This window comes from Sarcophilus harrisii, chromosome 2 (assembly GCF_902635505.1).
Source record: "Sarcophilus harrisii chromosome 2, mSarHar1.11, whole genome shotgun sequence".
Classification (NCBI taxonomy): domain Eukaryota; kingdom Metazoa; phylum Chordata; class Mammalia; order Dasyuromorphia; family Dasyuridae; genus Sarcophilus; species Sarcophilus harrisii.
Window position 1 is genome coordinate 595,287,425 of NC_045427.1, and position 18,721 is coordinate 595,306,145.

The following is an 18,721-nucleotide window of genomic DNA, read 5'->3' on the forward strand; positions in this document are numbered from 1 at the left end:
AGGAAAGAATGAACATGGTTCAATCTAGGAACCAAAGCTTCAAATCCAAGTTCTCCTAATTGTTATTACTCCTAATTTAGACAAATTATTTTTTATCTCTGGGTCTCAGTTTCCTCATATATTAGATGAAGTGGCTACTTTCTCTTTAAAGTCCCTTCTTTAAAACTCAAGATCTGATGCTTTTTTGAATACTCATACAGTGCAAAAATCTTCCTCAATTTAGGAGTTAATAGATTTAAGAAAATTAAGTCTCCCCATGTAAACTATTAATCTCATGAAGAACAAAACTTGGACCAAGCCTTTTAGCAATAAATCTTCCATTTCTCTTCTGCCTCTTAACTCTCTAAACCTATGTTTGTGGGCCAGCATCAACAATAAATTTAAAAATACTGTCTGGGTTTATTTCCTATTTATTCAAATTGACCTGTCTGGATCTACATTAAAATTTTTTATGTTTTTTAGCCAAACATTAAACTGTTCCTCAGATTCTTTACCGAGAAAGAAATGGAATCCAAAATTAAACAAGATAATTCTTAATCTAATCCACAGGAAGTTCAGAGATTATGAGTCAAGTTTACTTATATATGTGAACACATGGACAGCTAGAGACAAGCTAACATTCCTTTCTAGTGAGTGTGGCCATATCTATATCTCTCCCATCTCTAGACAAATAGATTTTCAGTGAGTATCTTTATCAGTACAATAGAATGTGAACATTTCTATGGAGAATTATCAATTTAGAGCTGGAAGTGACTCCATAAGTCTTCTAATTCAATAGTCTCTTATTACAACTGAAGAAACTAAGACTAAACAGGTTAAATCTTTTAGTTATTAAGTAGAACTCAGATTTGTTCCCTGCTTTCTGACTTTAGAGTTGGTTTTTGTTGTTTTTTTTTTTTTTTCTGTTGCACCATGCATCCTTACTGATATTGATAAAAGTGGCTCAATGAACAGAGTGCTGGGCCTGGAATCAGGAACATGACTTCAAGTCCAGCATCAAATATTACTAGTTGTGTGTGATCCTGGCCAAAGAATTTAGTCTCTATTTGATCATTATCCTCATATGTAAAGTGGAGATAATAATACCTAACTTTCATAATTGTCATGAAGATCAAATTAGATAATAATTATAAAGCACTTAGTTCAGTGCCTGGCATATAGTAAGTGATATATAGATACAGATAGATGTATAGGTATAAATATACAATTATTATTATTACTGCAAAAAAAATCTTATCAAGTGAAAAAAATGTCCTACAAGTAAATTCATGTGTCATTGTCCACTTGACAAATAATCCATGTAACTACAGTATCCTTATGATATTCTGGTTCTTTGTTCTTGAAGAGGATCAAAATGACTTCACTATCTTAGAGTTAAAGTGTGGCTAGCTGTGAATGATCACTGAGTGTGAGCTATGTAATTTATATTTGAATATTTTTACAATAAATGGACATGATTTTTAAGATGTGTAAATGAGAAGCCAGGCACACTTGTACAACAATGGCAGGTCTGTGAATTTGTCTAACTCTTCTAGGGACAAAATTGGAAGAAATGAGAAAACTCACTAGAATGTTCATATCTATTGAGGTAGCCATCTACCCTACTAGCCATGTACTCTGAGGGGGCCAAAGATGGAAAGATTCTATAAATATACATAATAGAATTTTTTGTGGCCAAAAAAAGGGATAGAAGCAAAATGAGTGCTGATATGCTATGAAAGACAAGAAAATAAATAAAAAAGGGAGGGGGGGAAGAAAGAAAAGGAGGAAGGAAGGAAGGAAAGAAAGAAAGAGAGAGAAGGAGGGAGGAAGGAAGGAAGGAAGGAGGGAAGGAGGGGAAAAGGGAGGAAGAAATAAAGACAGATAGATACATAGATAAATGAATTGAATGGATTACAATAATGATATATACATATATCATTATTGTAATCCATCATATATATATATATACATATATATGTATATATATATATAAAGACTAATAACATAAGCAAAATGACAGTAGAAAGTTATTCATACTCCAAATAATTCTACCATCCAAGGTTCTATTTAACAGATGGTAAAATACCTTCTTCTTGTTAGAAAGGTGGAAGATTCAGGGATGGGATGTCATATATAATACAATAACAAAGGCTTCACTTAACTATTTTACTTTGCTACAAGAGATGATGTGTATGTGTGTATATATATATATATATATATATATATATATATATATATGCACATAGGAAAATGATTGTGAGATAACAAAAGTTATCAATAATTTTTTATGTCATTAATGATCTGGAAGAGATTGCCAAGTGAGTATGTTTAATTTTGAAGAAAATTATGAGTGTGTGTGTGTGGGGGGGGGGGGGGGTAGTTGAATGTGAGAAGAGGTAGCCAAATGTGAATTGGCTCAGTGAAGGGAGGAAGGGGATATAAGATATGAGAGAGGGGAAACTGGGGGAGTTTTGCCTGTCAGTAGCTTTGTGATCATGAAAAGGACCAGAAAAATCATAGAAGGGAAAGAGGAGACAGAAATTTAGGTAAAGATTCATCAGAAACCTGGTTCTTCTTATTTTTTTTTTTTCTGTATTTTTAAAATTTCCTCCCTGGCAAATAAAGATAAGAATCAGCAAATCCTTTTCAAAATATAAACTCTTCTATTTGGCATTTAAGGCCCTTTGCAATCTGGCTCCAACCTACCTTTCCAGACATTTCACATTACTCCGCCTCCTATACTCTTGCTTGAGCCAAACTGACTTTCTTGCTGTTCTCCAAATACACCATTCCTTCTCTAGGCTCCCTGTTTTTGTGTCCCATGCCTGGAATGGCCTCCAGCCTCATCTTCATCTCTTGGCTTAGCTCAAGTGTCCATCTCCCACAGAAGTATATCAGCCCCTTCCTAATTTTTCACATTTGTTTGTGCTCTTCTCCACTCCCCAAATTTACCTTGTATGTCTTCTACACTTATTTATGTTCACATGGCTCTTCTCTCCTTACTCTAACCCACCCAAAAGAATGGAAGATCTTTAAGAACAAGATTGTTTCATTTTTGTCTTTGCATTCTCAGTGCCTATCCCAATGCCCAGAATAAAGCAAGCTTTTTTTTTTTTTTTTGTAAATGCTTATTAAACTAAAATGAAATTGTACCAACTCATCAATCACAGGAAGCTAGGTAGAACTCAGGACAGTATACTGGACATACTGACATCTTAAGTTCAAATGTCATTTCGAAAATCTACTAGGTCTGTGACGTTGGAGAAGTCACTTAACAGTTTTCAGCCTATAAAACATGAGAGGGTGCTGGGCTCTAAGATGTCTAAATCTATGACCCTATATATGATTTTTTCCAGAATTTTAGACTTTATCATTTTTTCAAATCTATTGTTTATTTCTTTTTTGTTATAGTAAGTTTATTTTTAATACAAAATGCTTTATGAATCATGATGGAAAAAAAATCAGGGCAAAAGGGAAAACTATGGAAGAGATTAAAAAAAAAAACAGAAAAAAAGAAGTGAACTTAACATGTGTTGATTTACATTCAGTCTCCTTAGTTTTTTTTTTTGGATGCTGATGGCATTTTCTTTCCAAAGTCTTTTGGAATTGCTTTGGATCACTGAACTATTGAGAAGAACCAAACCTTTCATAGTTGATCACTGCACATTCTTACTGCTATTGTGTACAATGTATTCCTGGTTCTGCTTGTTTCATTCACCATCACGTCATGTAAATCTTTCTAGGCATTTCTATAATCAACTTATTCATCATTTTTATAGAACAATAATATTCCATTATCTTCATATATCACAGCTTGTTCAGCCATTTCTCAATTGATGAGCATCCACTCATTTTCTAATTCTTTGCTACCGCAAAAAGAGCTGCTACAAACATTTTTGCACATGTGAGTCCTTTTCACTCTTATGATTTCCTTGTGATACAGATCCAGTAATGGCACTGCTGGGTCAAAGGATATGCCCAGTTTTGTAGCCTTTTGAACATAGTTCCAGATTGCTCTCCAGAATGGTTGGATCATTTCACAACTCTACCAACAATGCATTAGTCTCCCAGTTTTCTCACATATCCTCCAATATTTATCATTATCTTTTCCTGTCATCTTAGCCAACCTGAGAGGTGTGAGGTGTACCTTAGAATTGTTTTAATTTTCATTTCTCTAATCAATAATTATTTAGAACATTTTTTCATATAATTGTACATGACTTTAATTTCATCATTTGAAAATTGTTCATATCCTTTGACCATTTATCAATTGGGGAATGACTTGCATTCTTATAAATTTGACATATATTTTAGAAATGAGATCTTTATCAGAAACACTGGCTGTAAAGATTTTTTCCCAGATTTGTACTTTCTTTTTAATCTTGTTTCTGTTGGTTTGGGTTGTGCAAAATCTTTTTTAATTTAATGTAATCAAAGTTGTCCATTTTGCCTTTCATAATGTTCTCTAGTTCTTCTTTGGGGACTCCATCATGTTTTTAAATTATTTTATTTTTCTACAATTGCATGTAAAAGCCATTTTTAACATTAGTTTTTAATGTTCAGTTTGAAATAACCTGCCTCCTTTCTTGCCCCTCTTTGAGATGGTAAGCAATTTGATATGAGTTATACTTGTGCAACCACTGGGTTCCATCACTGAAGCAAATACTGTATAAAAGAAAAACAGGTTCAAAAGTTGATATTTCTAGTAAATCTTGGAACTTCTTCATTTCTTTTGTCTTTAAGCCTTTTTTAGATTTCCAGTTTTCATCACCATCATCATCATCATTATCTTCATCATTTCTACAGTGCTTTAAGGTTTATAGTATTTTATGTGTTACATCTCATTTAATCATCTCCCTTGTGTAATAAAATATTTGGACAAATTTCTCTTCTTGATAGGAAAGGAGTGCTCTTTCTCTGCAGCTCCACCCAGAATTCACAGTTAGGTTACAAATGCTTCCCCCTAGCCACAGGGGAAATTAATCCCAACACCTGGTTCCATTCATGAGGGGGATGGATGTTCTGTCTTCTCAGCATTGAGAAACTGAATTAGAAAGGCTTCATGTTGGGCCAAATCACAGTTGGCCAATGAATGGTGGAATCTGGCACAAAACCAAGGAACTCTTCCACTAACAACTGCACCTCTCTGGAAAAAAGTCTGGCTTTCTGAAATGCCAAGCCCTGTTGGTGTCCCACAGATGTGGAGCTTGTATTGAAATAACCAGAAAATGCTGTTGCTGATTTCAACTAGTTGTTATTTTATGAGTATCATAACCTCTCCCCAATCACTCTCCACTACAGTTAACATATGGCTTGAAAGAAAATCAGTCATAACCTTGCCTCAGGTGGTTCAGAAAGTCCTTCCCAACTGTAATAATGAATTTCACAGGGTGTGTGATTTAATTAACACAGTACTTTATTTGCATTAGCCTGTTAAACACAAAGTCATGCTGGAGTGAGCAGGGGCAGAGTCAGTGACAAAAACTGATTGCTTTGCCTCTGATTACAAGACTAGATTCTTTCAGACAGTGTAGTCAAGAAATCCTGAAGTCCACAAATTGGTAGGCTTCGGAAACCCTGAGCGCCTAGACCAAAACAAATAGCCTCAGGACATAAGAGCCTTCTGGACAGGGCCACATCCCTTCCTGTGTACCATGGTTTTCCTGATATTTTCTTGAACATGGCAATACACTGGCTCTGGCAGTTGAAGGGTGTTCAGAAGCCTTGAGGATCAATATTGAACCTTCCTATCTTCCTCCATAGACCTCTCCCCATCCACTGATACTCTGAATAAATACATTTTCCAATAGTTACCATATTTCCATCTCCTCTTATTATCAGAAATTAGTCACTTCATCCCAGTGATACTAAACCGTAAATGCTCCATTTCTCAACTGTAGTTTCCACCAAGAATTTGATGACTCGGGAACAGAGAAGGAGATTAATGACTACACAATTCTGCCTCACTTAAAACAAATTCAGGTGCAAGTAAATTTATCACCTGTGGAGTCACTGGTCCTCTTTGAAAATGAAGGAAGGACAAAAACAACAATTCTGACCCACCTAACTCTTCCAATGTCCCAATCCACATCAGTTCCCCACAACTACTGTGCCCACTGGAACCCATGCTCCATAATGAACACCCTTCCTTTTATTTTGTCACTTCCTTTCTTTTTCTTTCCATCTTCTATAGCTTACTCAGACTTAGTTCCCTCCAAAGAATACTGTATTCCTGGATACCCTTTCCAGTATCAGATGCATTTCTGCTTATACACCCTTACTGACTGCCATTTCCAAAGACTTTTTCCACTGCTTTCATTCAACAACCTCCTAAATTGAGGTTAACAAAATCTAAATTTATCATCCAATCCAGATTCTTATAACCATTAACTATTAATCTCCCATCTTACTCAGGATGTTTTCCCTATTTTCTCAATGAGTTCAGTGATTGGTTTACTATCTTAGTTTCTACCTCAATTCCTGTCTTTATACTGTAGCAGGAGGCCATTGCAATAACCTTCCTCAAGGGTCTTTCCATTCCAGTACATTCTCCACAGAGCTGCCAAAGAAATTTTCATTAAATATAGGTCTAGCTATCTTTCCTCCTATTCAGTAAGCTGCAATGACTCTCTGTTACCTTTAGGACCAAATATAAACTCCTCTGTTTGACATCTAAAATTCTTCACTCTGACTTTTTTCTATCCTTACAATTTTCTTAGATATTGCTTGTGGTGTTTTTCTTCTTTAAAATATAATAATTCTCTCTAGGAGCAGGTTTCTTGGGGAGATAGCCCTAGTATCAGTTCAGATCAATAATCACCCCAAATGCAGCCAGGGATTAAAGTACAGTCTTTTATCGTCTCTCCCAAAATCTTATCTCCTTCATTTGGGGCTCGGCTAGTTTTCTGGAGGCCTTCTCTCTCCTTGGTTCCAAGAGCTCTTGCAATTGTCCTTTGCCTCTGTTTTCTTCAGCCTCCAGCCAGCACCAAGGTGAAAGTTGGAAATGAATCTGTCTTGCCTCCGAGAGAGGGCTTCTGGCTCTCCCAGAATGTGACTCTCCGACTCTTGGCAATGTTCTGAAGTGAATTCTCTTGACTGGCTCCCTGAAGCTCTATTTATGCTCCTTCTCCGAGAATGGGATTGTGGGATCTGAGAGTGGGATTATGAGTTTCCTCCCAGAGTGCTCTCTGGCCTTAAGAACTTCAAGGGAGGTGTAAATTCACAGTTACAAAGTTAACTTTTGTGAATCTCTCATACTTGTGAACCCCAATGAGTACTTAAATACTACTTGCTTATATGGGTTCTCTAAAGGTGTGAACACAAGCATTATTTCTATTAGTTCTACTTAGTATCTTGTTTCAGGTTCTGGCCCAAAACATCTCCTTGTAAGATCAGATCAATCATACTGAACCATCTAAATTAGATAATTATTGTCTCTATCAACTCTAATGTGTTAACACTTTGTAAGGATTCCAACACTGCTCCTTTCCATGTTCTTTACATCTATCTACACTGGTTCTTATTCTGTATATAAGAAGTTTCCTATGTCACCTTTGACTGTACTCTATGCCTAGAATACTCTTTCTCCTAGCTTCTGCCTTTCAGACTCCCTAGGCCAATGGCCAAAGGCCAATGTCTTTCCCTGTCCCTAGAGGAGCATATTTTATATGTATTGATTTTTATCTATGTTGTTTCACCCATTAGAATGTAATCTCCTTGAAGACGCTATTTTTGGTGTCCCTTTATACCTCTAGTGCTTAACAGAATGATCCACATATAATAACTAAACAAATGTTTATTGATTGATTAATTAAAATAAAGATAGAAAGACAGCTTGGAGTCTGATTAGAAAAGGCTTTCCGGGTCAGCCCTTCAGTTTAGATTCTGTCTGAGGATAGGTCTGAGAGATTCTTATGGAGCAATATGAACAAACTTTAATTTTTTCCCAGATTATCTCTAAACTGAAGCATGCTAGATCAAAGCTCTTTTTGAGACTGCTTCAGGGTGGACTGAGGAGTTATACACAGAGATGGCTTTTCAGAAGCAGTACTGGATACAAGAAGGGAGGAATTTTCTCTACTTCTCTCCATACCATGTTCTTTAATGTCCAGTTGTAGTCAACATTCTTCTTACAAATGGTAGCCAAATTCTTTAATAGCATCATGCCTTTAAGGGGGAAGGTGAGGAAAAGATGCTGGAAGGCACCAGGAATGTGAAATTTTTACTGTTGGTAGCTCATAAAGGAAATGGTTTCTAAAGCATTGTGAGTTCCTTGACTGAAAGGTAGCAACTGAATTCGTTGCCATTGTTATCATCAACAACCACTCCTGCCACCATCATTTCTTGGGCATTGATGAACATCTGGAAGGAATTACTGGCATGGACTATAGCTTAGGGATTATTAATTCTCAAAACCAAACTTGCTTAAAATGCTTGTTGCCTTGGAGAGATTCCTGGGAAGCATATTTATTATTTTTGAGTGGATTTCTAGGGAGTGAGGAGTTATACAATGTCTAGACAAATCATTTGGTCAAGTGAATAGATGATTGTGCCAAAAGGAAAATACTCAAAGGATTCTACTCCTTATCTTGAGAAAGGAACTCAGCCTTTTTCTTCTCATCCCCTTCCCATCTCACACTGGAGTCTAGATCACAAAAGAAGATTTACAGTTTTAAACATTGAAAACTATTAGTAACAACTATATTTGTTGCTTGTAATTTGGTAGATTAGCAGGAAAAAGCAGACTCTAACAGATTAGGATGGATCACAATACACAAAATACAACCAGGCAGACTTTTCTCTGACAAGCCAGATTCAAAGCTCTGCTTTGAAATCTTATCACTTTATCATTTGTTTCAATGGGACAAATAGTTTGCCTTAATGTTTAAGGCTAAAGTCTGAGCTTCTGCAATATAAATATAATAGATTAGATCTATTAAATTGCATTATTATAACTTGTTTTGGAAAAATAAAAAGCTGTAATACATGAATCAGGAACTCAAAACAAGGACAGAATATTTATAGCAAGAACAAATGTACAGACAATTGTCCCTCACTGCAGCATGTACTGACATGTGAGTGCTTGTGAAAATAGGGGACAATTTAAGGCCCAAATGTATATACACTCAGATCCAATAGGTTAGTTAGATTTTGAGCCAGCTCAGTATAGGTCTAATTTGAAGTGAAGTCAGGGGATTCAGAGCAATTTGGGAAAGTTCAACTGGTAATTCTGCTATTTAGAACTATTCCATAGTTCTCCATCACCTATGCAATAAAATCCATACTCCTTGGTTTTATTTTTCAATGACCTCAAAAACAAATGGGCTTTATTTTTAGCTGTTTCTCTAGCTACTCCTCTATTTTCAGTCTCCAAGTTTAGGTCCATCAGACAAACTTTCTACCATCCTGCCTTTGTGTCTATGTAAGGCTATAGTTTCTAACTAGAATGCCCTCTTTCTCTATCTCTGGCTGTTAAAATAACATTATGGGAGTTAGGGATATAAGACTTCTCTGATCTGAAAATTATGCATAAATTTTTTTGGCCCTCCCAGAGAAGGTCTGACTTTTTTCATTTTCTTTTACGGGATGTTTACAATACCTTATTTGTAAAATTTGGGTTAAGCTTTTAGTTATAGGCTCTGTATTATTTGTAGCTTCTCCAAACCTTCCCAATAATTCCCCTTGAATTTCCTATGCCAATCTGTGATGCAGCAAAACTATGATGGAGAAAACCACAATGTGGAAGGGGTAATTGTACTCATTCTTTAAGATTCAGTTTATATGGCATCTCCTCCAAGAAGCCAATCCCAGTCTCTCTGTTGCTGTTGTTCAGATGTTCAGTCATCAACAGGATGATTTCAGAAAGGCCTGGAGAGACTTACATGAACTGATGCTGAGTGAAATGAGCAGGACCAGGAGATCATTATATACTTCAACAACAATACTATATGATGACCAGTTCTGATGGACCAGGCCATCCTCAGCAATGAGATCAACCAAATCATTTCCAATGGAGCAGTAATGAACTGAACCAGCTATGCCCAGAAAAAGAACTCTGGGAGATGACTAAAAACCATTACATTGAATTCCCAATCCCTATATTTATGCACACCTGCATTTTTGATTTGCTTCACAAGCTAATTGTACAATATTTCAGAGTCTGATTCTTTTTGTACAGCAAAATAACGTTTTGGTCATGTATATTTATTGTGTATCTAATTTATATTTTAATATATTTAGCATCTACTGGTCATCCTGCCATCTGGGGGAGGGGGTGGGGGGTAAGAGGTGAAAAATTGGAACAAGAGGTTTGGCAATTGTTAATGCTGTAAAGTTACCCATGCATATATCCTGTAAATAAAAGGCTATTAAATTAAAAAAAAAAAAGAAATATATTAAAAAAAAAAAACAGATGTTCAGTCATGTCCAACTCCATGTGATCCCATGGAATTTTGTCCATGGTGTTTTCTTGGCAAAGATCCTAGAATAGTCTGCCTTTCATTTCTCCAGTGTGTCCCCATTTTGCACATGAGGAACTGAGGCAAATAGGGCCCAGGAACACACAGCTAGTAAGTATCTGAGGCTAAATTTAAACTTCAGATTTTTCTGACTCCAAGCCATATATGTTATCCACTGCATCATTTATTTAGTTTAAAATGACCTTTTATTTATTTAAGACTTTGCATCATACTTTACCCCTTCTGTGGATTCCTTATGTCCTTATTTATATTAGTTATTGGTACAAAACACATATCATAATCTCCTTACTAGATTGCAATTTCCTTGAGGGCAAGGAACTATGTCATTTATCTCTGAATTTTCCCCAGTTCCTGGCAGTTCCTGCCCACAAAATATACTTAACAAATGCTTGCTGAATTTGTTAGATTGATTTTATCTCACACCTTATTTAGGATGAAGGCTCTACTTATAGAATAAACTCCAGGGGTCACTTCTAGCACCAAACACTGTGATTTCCAACAGACATTTCGCTACTTTAAAAAAATGCACCTTACTATTAGTCTCTGAGTGATACATCTGTGTTTACCTGTAGAGAGCAGAAGGTTTGGGTAAATGGCTTCATTCGAACCAGGTAGGAGGCGATGATGATTGCAGAGGAATAGTGAGTGCAGTAGTGACACTGGACTGAGAGGTCTCCTGTGAATGAGATTAAATGTAATTTTGCGTTTAGGATTACACAGATGGTGATAATACATGACATTTGCAGCTGGCCATTAAGGAACAAAGAACATGAGGCAATGCTGAAAAAGTATCAGAAGATAACAAGGAGGAAAATCGCTATTAAATATCACTAACTTCATATATTTAGACTGATGGTGCTGTCAATAAATGAACCCTTCCAATATGTTCAGTAGTTCAGACTCCTCCCATTCCTATCATCTACCTTTCTTCCAAGGTTCCTGTGAGGAAAGTGCTTTTTTTCAAAACATCATGTATTGCGATGATAAAGTGACAGCAGTAGATAATTAGAATGGTGGTAGCAGTTTGAGGATAAGGGAGGTAAGGATTCTGAGGAAAGGGAAAGAAAAAGAGGAAGAAAAGGTGATGAAGACTAAGAATGCTGAATATTGATGGATCAAGAAGCATTTTTATGTGGCACAATTGGAGCTCTCTGAGAAGAGGAATTATATCATTCTCTGCATTTATATCCCCATCACCTGTATGCTTTCTGGCACATAGTAGGTGTTTGTGATTGAAGTATCTTTGTTCCACCCAGGTGTCTGTCTCAAGTCCCTGAGATTCCATCATCGATGAGGGTATGTGAGTGTTGGATTAAAAACTATTTAATTTTAATAGTTGTTTGATCTTTGGATCATTTGCCATTTTTAGTCCTTAAATCCTTCACCTTTAGAAAGTTTGTTTGTGATTCCCTCCTTTGTGGGACAAGCTACCCTTGTCTATCTCATTTTCTGTCCATCTATGGCCATGGTTGGAGGGATGACGTTTTTTTTTCTTCTAAACAAGGTGCTACTTGTCTCCCTGCCTCAAGGACTAGTTAAATACCCTTCACCTAAGAACAGAACAAGCTAGAGGAAGAGGAAATTACAGACATCACTGATTTCTGTAAACTATTTATTTTCTTTGATTGCCTTCTCTATGTTTGCTTAGGTCCTCCCCTACCTAAACTCAGTAAGTAAATATAAGTAAACTAATCCTGTATCTACAAGGTACAATTACAGACAATCCCCAGAAATGGATTGTTGCTTATATGATTATAGCCCTAATACAGAGATTCCTTTGTAAATTTCTCAAAGGCTTGTGCTAGCTGGAAGAATTGAGACTAGAGCTGGTTACAAAGTTGGTACCATCAAAAGGGAGTCAATTAAGCTACAAAAAATGACAGTTTAAGCTTAGGTTAAACTAAGAAAGTAAAGACAGCCACCTTCCGACATCTGGACCGCAGACATGATTCCAGGGAAAAGCTGACCAGGATTATTTGGCATAAAGATAAGATAAAGGGAGACTTCTCATCCTAATTTCATGTCCAAAAGAGGAGGGAAGGGAAAAGAGATATATGTGCGTATAGTGTCTACTATGTGCTAGGCACTGAGCTAAGCACTAATTTCTCATTTGTTTCTCACAATAACCCTGCAAGATCAGTGATGTTATTATTCCATGTGATAGCTGAAGAAACTGAGGCAGATAAAGTGTGTGACTTGCTCAGAGTCACACAGCTTTTTTGTGTTTAAGTCTGGATTTGAATCCAGTCTTTCTGACTTTAGACTCGGTGTTCTATGTATGCTCCCCCTAAATGCCAAAACAATCTTTTTCCTTTATCAGGAATTTGGAGTGGAGAGACCCAGTTAAAATCTTGGCTCTGCTATGAACTAGTGGTATGACTTTGATTGGAAAAGTCGTTTAGCATCCTTTTACATTTTCTCATGAGTAAAAATGAATGTGGTGGATGAGAAGATCTCAAATCCCTTCAGATTGAAATCCTATTAGCTATGCAGTTTCTGCATAGTTTCCAATACACTTGGAAGGAGTAATATCCAAAGCTTAGTCCTTGTGCTTTAGCCCAGGATTCACTGGAGACCTCCAAACCAACTTGACCTCTGTGATTTTGACTAGAATAGATCTATTAGCAGCAAAAAAATCTAACATTCAACATTTAAAAAATTTAATTGCAAAATTAAAATCAGAATCACATACCTTCATTCTTTTCAACTTCTTTGTACCTCTGGATGAATTTCAGTTTCCTTTCTTTGGTCTGGGCCCCCATAGGCTTTGACAGATCCCTAAATGTCCTGGGATTTGTGAAGTTCAAAGCCTAGAAGGCAAATATGTAGTTCTAAAACTCATGGAGACCCATGGTTGCCCCAGCTCAAGCTCTGGGAGGTTACGCTGTCTAGTTTTATGGTTCTCTTTATTAGTTTACTGTCATTTGGGTTGACCCCTTCAGGTGATTAGCAAGTTTGCATCTTGGAGTGCTGTGGTTTTATGGCTGAGGAGGAAGTGACCCCAGAAAACATAATAAGAGAGAGATGGAAAATAAGAGGTGTGAGAAATTAGGTTCAGATCAAATCTGTTTTAAGTTGACCCACATCAGGAGATTTCATGTAGTCATAGGAGCAGAAAGATTTGAGGAGTTTGTTTTATTTTGTTTTTCTTTTAAATGATTTAACATTTGCCAGGTATTACTTCAGACTCATTGAGTACCAAAATATTATTAGTTTTGACAGAGGGTAGGCACTAACTGAAAAATAAAACTAATAATTTTGAATTCCAATCAATGAATTCAGTTATGTGAAGGCAACTCTTTTGTAAAAGTCATCTTCCCTCTTTGATTTAAAGATAAGTCTACTGTTTTCAAGGAATAAAATCATCCTGACAGTTTCAATGTAGCATCCATGTATGCTCTATGACTGTTTTCCAATAAACAAAGAAATAGATTTTGGGGACCAACATCATAAAGTAGTATATATATATGGAATCGGAGGTCTTTAGGCTCTCTTCCTTTTAGCCCCTATAAATAGGGAGTATAGAATAATATCACACCTTGGAGGAAATCAATTTGGTTAGATAAGGATGGGAAAATGGAAAAAACTAAGATGATGACTGATGAAAAAAATCTTGAAGTTGTTTTGTCTTCTTTTAGCTAGGGAGAATAACAAAGTAAGGAAAACAAAGAAAACAATTTGACAGGCTTTTTCCAATGTCCACTCAATATCATAACAAAGGTTAACAAAAAGAACAGATAAATGATGGGACAGAAATGAGGGAGTGAGAAGCATACTTTATGACCACTAATCAAATTTATGATCTGAATATCTGGGGCACTGGATCATCTTATGAAGAAAGAGGAATCACTACAAAAGTGGGGAGAGAACATCTTAGCTACCTAGTGAAGAGGGCAGTCTTGCCAGAAACTGGGCATGGGTTTACACAAAGAGATCCAGGGAGGACAGTGTCGTCCTTGTTGCATGATTTTGTGGGGAGAAAAGAATTACCCCATAGATGTGTAAACAAGCTTGCAGGAATTTAGTCTGCGTTTGTAGTTAACATTTCAGTAGAAGGCTTGGTATCCTTAAAGCTGGAATTATTTTACCATTAATAGAAGTAAATATTAAAACAAAGTGGTTCTTATTAAAGATTTACCTCTGAGGTATAATCAGCAAGAATCCAAGGAAACACTGGGTACTGCATATAGTCATTGTAAGTCCTTCCAGCCAAAGTATTTAGATACATGAGATATTCAAAATTGCTTATTTCTCTTTTCTGCCATAAAGAAGAAAAACAATATGTATGAGTCATAATACTGTCTGGGTGGGCCCACTATATGCACCAACTTTAGATTCCTCTCAGTTATCTGCTTATGGATTGTATATTATATGAAAGCATCACAAAAATTCTAAAGTAAATTAATATTAGTTCTAGCTCAAGTTTCTCTCTACCACCCATCATGTCCCTTAGGTTGCCTTCCCCTGTCATGAACCAGTGTGAACTGGGGGATGCAAATCTATTTCAATATAAGCCAAAACAAAACAAAATTATAAGAGCAAATCTGCTGAGAAAACATGACATCATAGGTTCCAAAGCCAAAAAAATCATTTCTGTTTTAAAAACAATTGTCATTGTTTAGGATTTTAGTTCAGATACTCAAAAGCTGACTCTATAAAGATTAAAAAAAAATCTCAGGTGGGTGCATCCTCTACCAAGATACATTAAAATATAATTTATTTTAAAATGAAATGAAAAAATATTATTTCTGGCATTTGATTTTTTCATCTGTAAAATGAAAGTTAGGATTAGAATACATGGTACATATAGACTATCTATAATGATCACGAAAAGAATCATAGACCCTCATAATTTGAAAGGACCTTCAGAACATATCTCGTTCAACTTGTGACTGAACAAGAATCCCTTTCTACAATACTCTGCCTTTTGCTTAAAGATTTCCAGTGAGGACAAAAATAACATCTTTGGGTTCCACATTTTCAATTCCATATTGGGATAGTGGGTAATGAGATTCCTATATAACATTTTCCTTGCCTCAAAACTTATTAATACATTAGAGTCTCTATTTGTTGCTTGAATTGTAATTCTTCTTCAGAGCAGGTAATTGTCAGCTCATTCTTCCTTCTCAGTCTTTTCTTCTCCAAGCTGTCAGCCCCAGTCCATTCTATTGTAGGCTTTCACATGGCATGATCTTGAAACCTTGCCCCACACTGGTTGCCCTCTCATGGGTTTATTGGTGTCATTCCTCACTTTGTGACATTTATTGGCAAGGAAGTCCCAATTAGGAAGTTTCAAGATCTGTCCATTTGTTCTCTCATTTTAGAAGTTAACTTTTTTCTGTCTTTGTTTTCCCAGCTGGAATGGGTATTCACTAATTTGAGGTCCTCAGCTTCTACAATAAGTAATTATTAATTTGTGACTGTTAAATCTATTTGAAGAAAAGTAATAAAAAAAAGTCATGTAAATGGTCTCTGGAGAAAAGGGTCCAGGTGCAATTATGCAATTAAACGTGGTCTAGAGAAAGTCATCCATAGACATTCTCATGTTTATTGGGGACTAGAGGTTTGCTGTCACTATGGAAGCTTAACTTTGTATTATGCTGCTCTATTTAAATGTTCTGCATGGATTCAACCCTTTGCCAAAATTGTGGTGCATTTATTTAAAGGCAAGAACTGAATAACTATAGAAAGGGCTGCTGATTATACCAAACTGAAAAGTTTTTGTACAAACAAAACTAATGCAAACAAGATTAGAAGGGAAGCAATAAATTGGGAAAATATTTTTACAGTCAAATGTTCTGATAAAGGCCTCATTTCCAAAATATATAGAGAATTAACTCTAATTTATAAAAAATCAAGCCATTCTCCAATTGAAAAATGGTCAAAGGATATGAACAGACAGTTCTCAGATGAAGAAATTGAAACTATTTCTAGTCATATGAAAAGATGCTCCAAGTCATTATTAATCAGAGAAATGCAAATTAAGACAACTCTAAGATATCACTACACACCTGTCAGATTGGCTAAGATGACAGGAAAAAATAATGATGATTGTTGGAGGGGATGTGGGAAAACTGGGACATTGATTCATTGTTGGTGGAGTTGTGAACGAATCCAACCATTTTGGAGAGTAGTTTGGAACTATGCTCAAAAAGTTATCAAACTGTGCATACCCTTTGATCCAGCAGTGTTACTACTGGGATTATATCCCAAAGAGATTATAAAGAAGGGAAAGGGACCTGTATGTGCACGAATGTTTGTGGCAGCCCTTTTTGTAGTGGCTAGAAACTGGAAACTGAATGGATGTCCATCAGTTGGAGAATGGCTGAATAAATTGTGGTATATGAATATTATGGAATATTACTGTTCTGTAAGAAATGACCAACAGGATGATTTCAGAAAGGCCTGGAGAGACTTACACGAACTGATGCTGAGTGAAATGAGCAGGACCAGGAGATCATTATATACTTCAACAACAATACTATATGATGACCAGTTCTGATGGACCAGGCCATCCTCAGCAACGAGATCAACCAAATCATTTCTAATGGAGCAGTAATGAACTGAACTAGCTATGCCCAGAAAAAGAACTCTGGGAGATGACTAAAAACCATTACATTGAATTCCCAATCCCTATATTTATGCACACCTGCATTTTTGATTTCCTTCACAAGCTAATTGTACAATATTTCAGAGTCTGATTCTTTTTGTACAGCAAAATAACGTTTTGGTCATGTATACTTATTGTGTATCTAATTTATATTTTAATGTATTTAACATCTACTGGTCATCCTGCCATCTAGGGGAGGGGGGGGGGTTAGAGGTGAAAAATTGGAACAAGAGGTTTGGCAATTGTTAACGTTGTAAAGTTACCCATGCATATAAACCTGTAAATAAAAGGCTATTAAATAAAAAATAAATAAATAAAAATAAAATGGCAAAATTAAATACAGTATTATCAATAAAAAAAAAAGAAAAGAAAAAAAAAGAAAATTAAAAAAAAAAAAGAAAGGGCTGCTGAACAATAGCTGAACAATTAGATCTCAAAACAGTTCATTCTCTATACATGAAACAAGATCTCAGTTGCTATCAATGGCCTCCCAGGAGGCAATAGCTATCAATGGCCAATGAAGACTAGCTCCCCCGTAATTGATAGAAGACCATTGTTCCACCCAGTAGAAATGCTGGAGGAACAGATTTTTAACAATAGCAACACGAATAAAAACTTATTAGTTACTCAAAGGAATTGGGTGTTAGGAGAATCATTGTGCCCTGGTGGAGGTAGATAGAGAGCTAGACCTATCCAGCTGGGTTCAGGTTCCTGACAAACAGGGCAAGTGTTTTAGCCTCTCAGTGGCCCTGGGCAAATCTCTAACCAGATAAATTAAAGAGAAGTTGCTGGTTGCATCAATGGAGAGTTTTTGCACCAGGAGCTTTCACACAATGATAAAATCATTGGCTTTGATTGCTCTATTCTTCACCTATAACAAAATACCAGCAGTGGGGATAAGAAGACAAAAAAAGGAAAAAAAAACTCATTCTATTATGTACCTTGAAAGATTGTTGTGAAGATCAAATGAGATAATATTTGTAAAATGTTTAGTACAGAATCTGGCACATAGTAGGTATTGTATAAATGCTTATTTCCTTTTCACTCTTTATTAGAAGAATTTAGACATATATAGAAATGACTGTAATGTGATATTCTCTGAGAATGGAGAGATTACAAACCAGGGAGGAGATCAAGGAAGATTTTACTAAGAAGAAAAAGATCCTGAGCTGGGCCTTGAAAGAAAAAAATATTTGAGGTTGAAGTGAAAAGAGAAAGCACTCCAGATAAGGAGGAGGGCTTATGAGAATGTGGAGGTTGGATTTGGAATCTTGAGTATGGGAACAAATGAAGGATTGCTCTCAATTTGAGGATTTATATTTATTTTTCACATGTTTCTCTATTTACTTCTGCACCTAACCTATGCTGGTTAATATTTAAAGATGGATAGTCAAGAAAACCTGTGCTGACTAAAATTGAATCAATATTCTTGAGAAATGGAAGTTTACTGTGTCTTGATCCCCTTCCCCCATAATAAAATAAATTGCATTCTTCCTTTCATGTATCTGTTTGTGTTTGTTTGGGACATACTATTTCTTTGCAATAACTCAATATCCTGGTACTTGTGTAAAAAAGGTCCACTCCATCTCAATACCCTACATCTTTATTATTCAAGGACAGATTATATTCATGGGAAATAGATTTGTGTGGC

General features: G+C 36.0%; 1 protein-coding gene across 4 annotated transcripts in view; it reads right to left on the bottom strand.

Annotated features, from left to right (window-relative positions):
* WDFY4 (WDFY family member 4) overlaps positions 1-18,721 on the bottom strand; it is a 486,698-nt gene that overhangs the window by 43,811 nt on the left and 424,166 nt on the right. For all 4 annotated transcript variants that reach the window (XM_031956283.1, XM_031956282.1, XM_012539778.3 and 1 more), the window contains 3 exons: positions 14,599-14,718; positions 13,153-13,270; positions 11,027-11,136 (listed from right to left, as the gene is read on the bottom strand). In XM_031956283.1, coding sequence (XP_031812143.1) covers positions 11,027-11,136; positions 13,153-13,270; positions 14,599-14,718 — 348 coding nt within the window. The remainder of the gene's footprint in view (positions 1-11,026; positions 11,137-13,152; positions 13,271-14,598; positions 14,719-18,721) is intronic.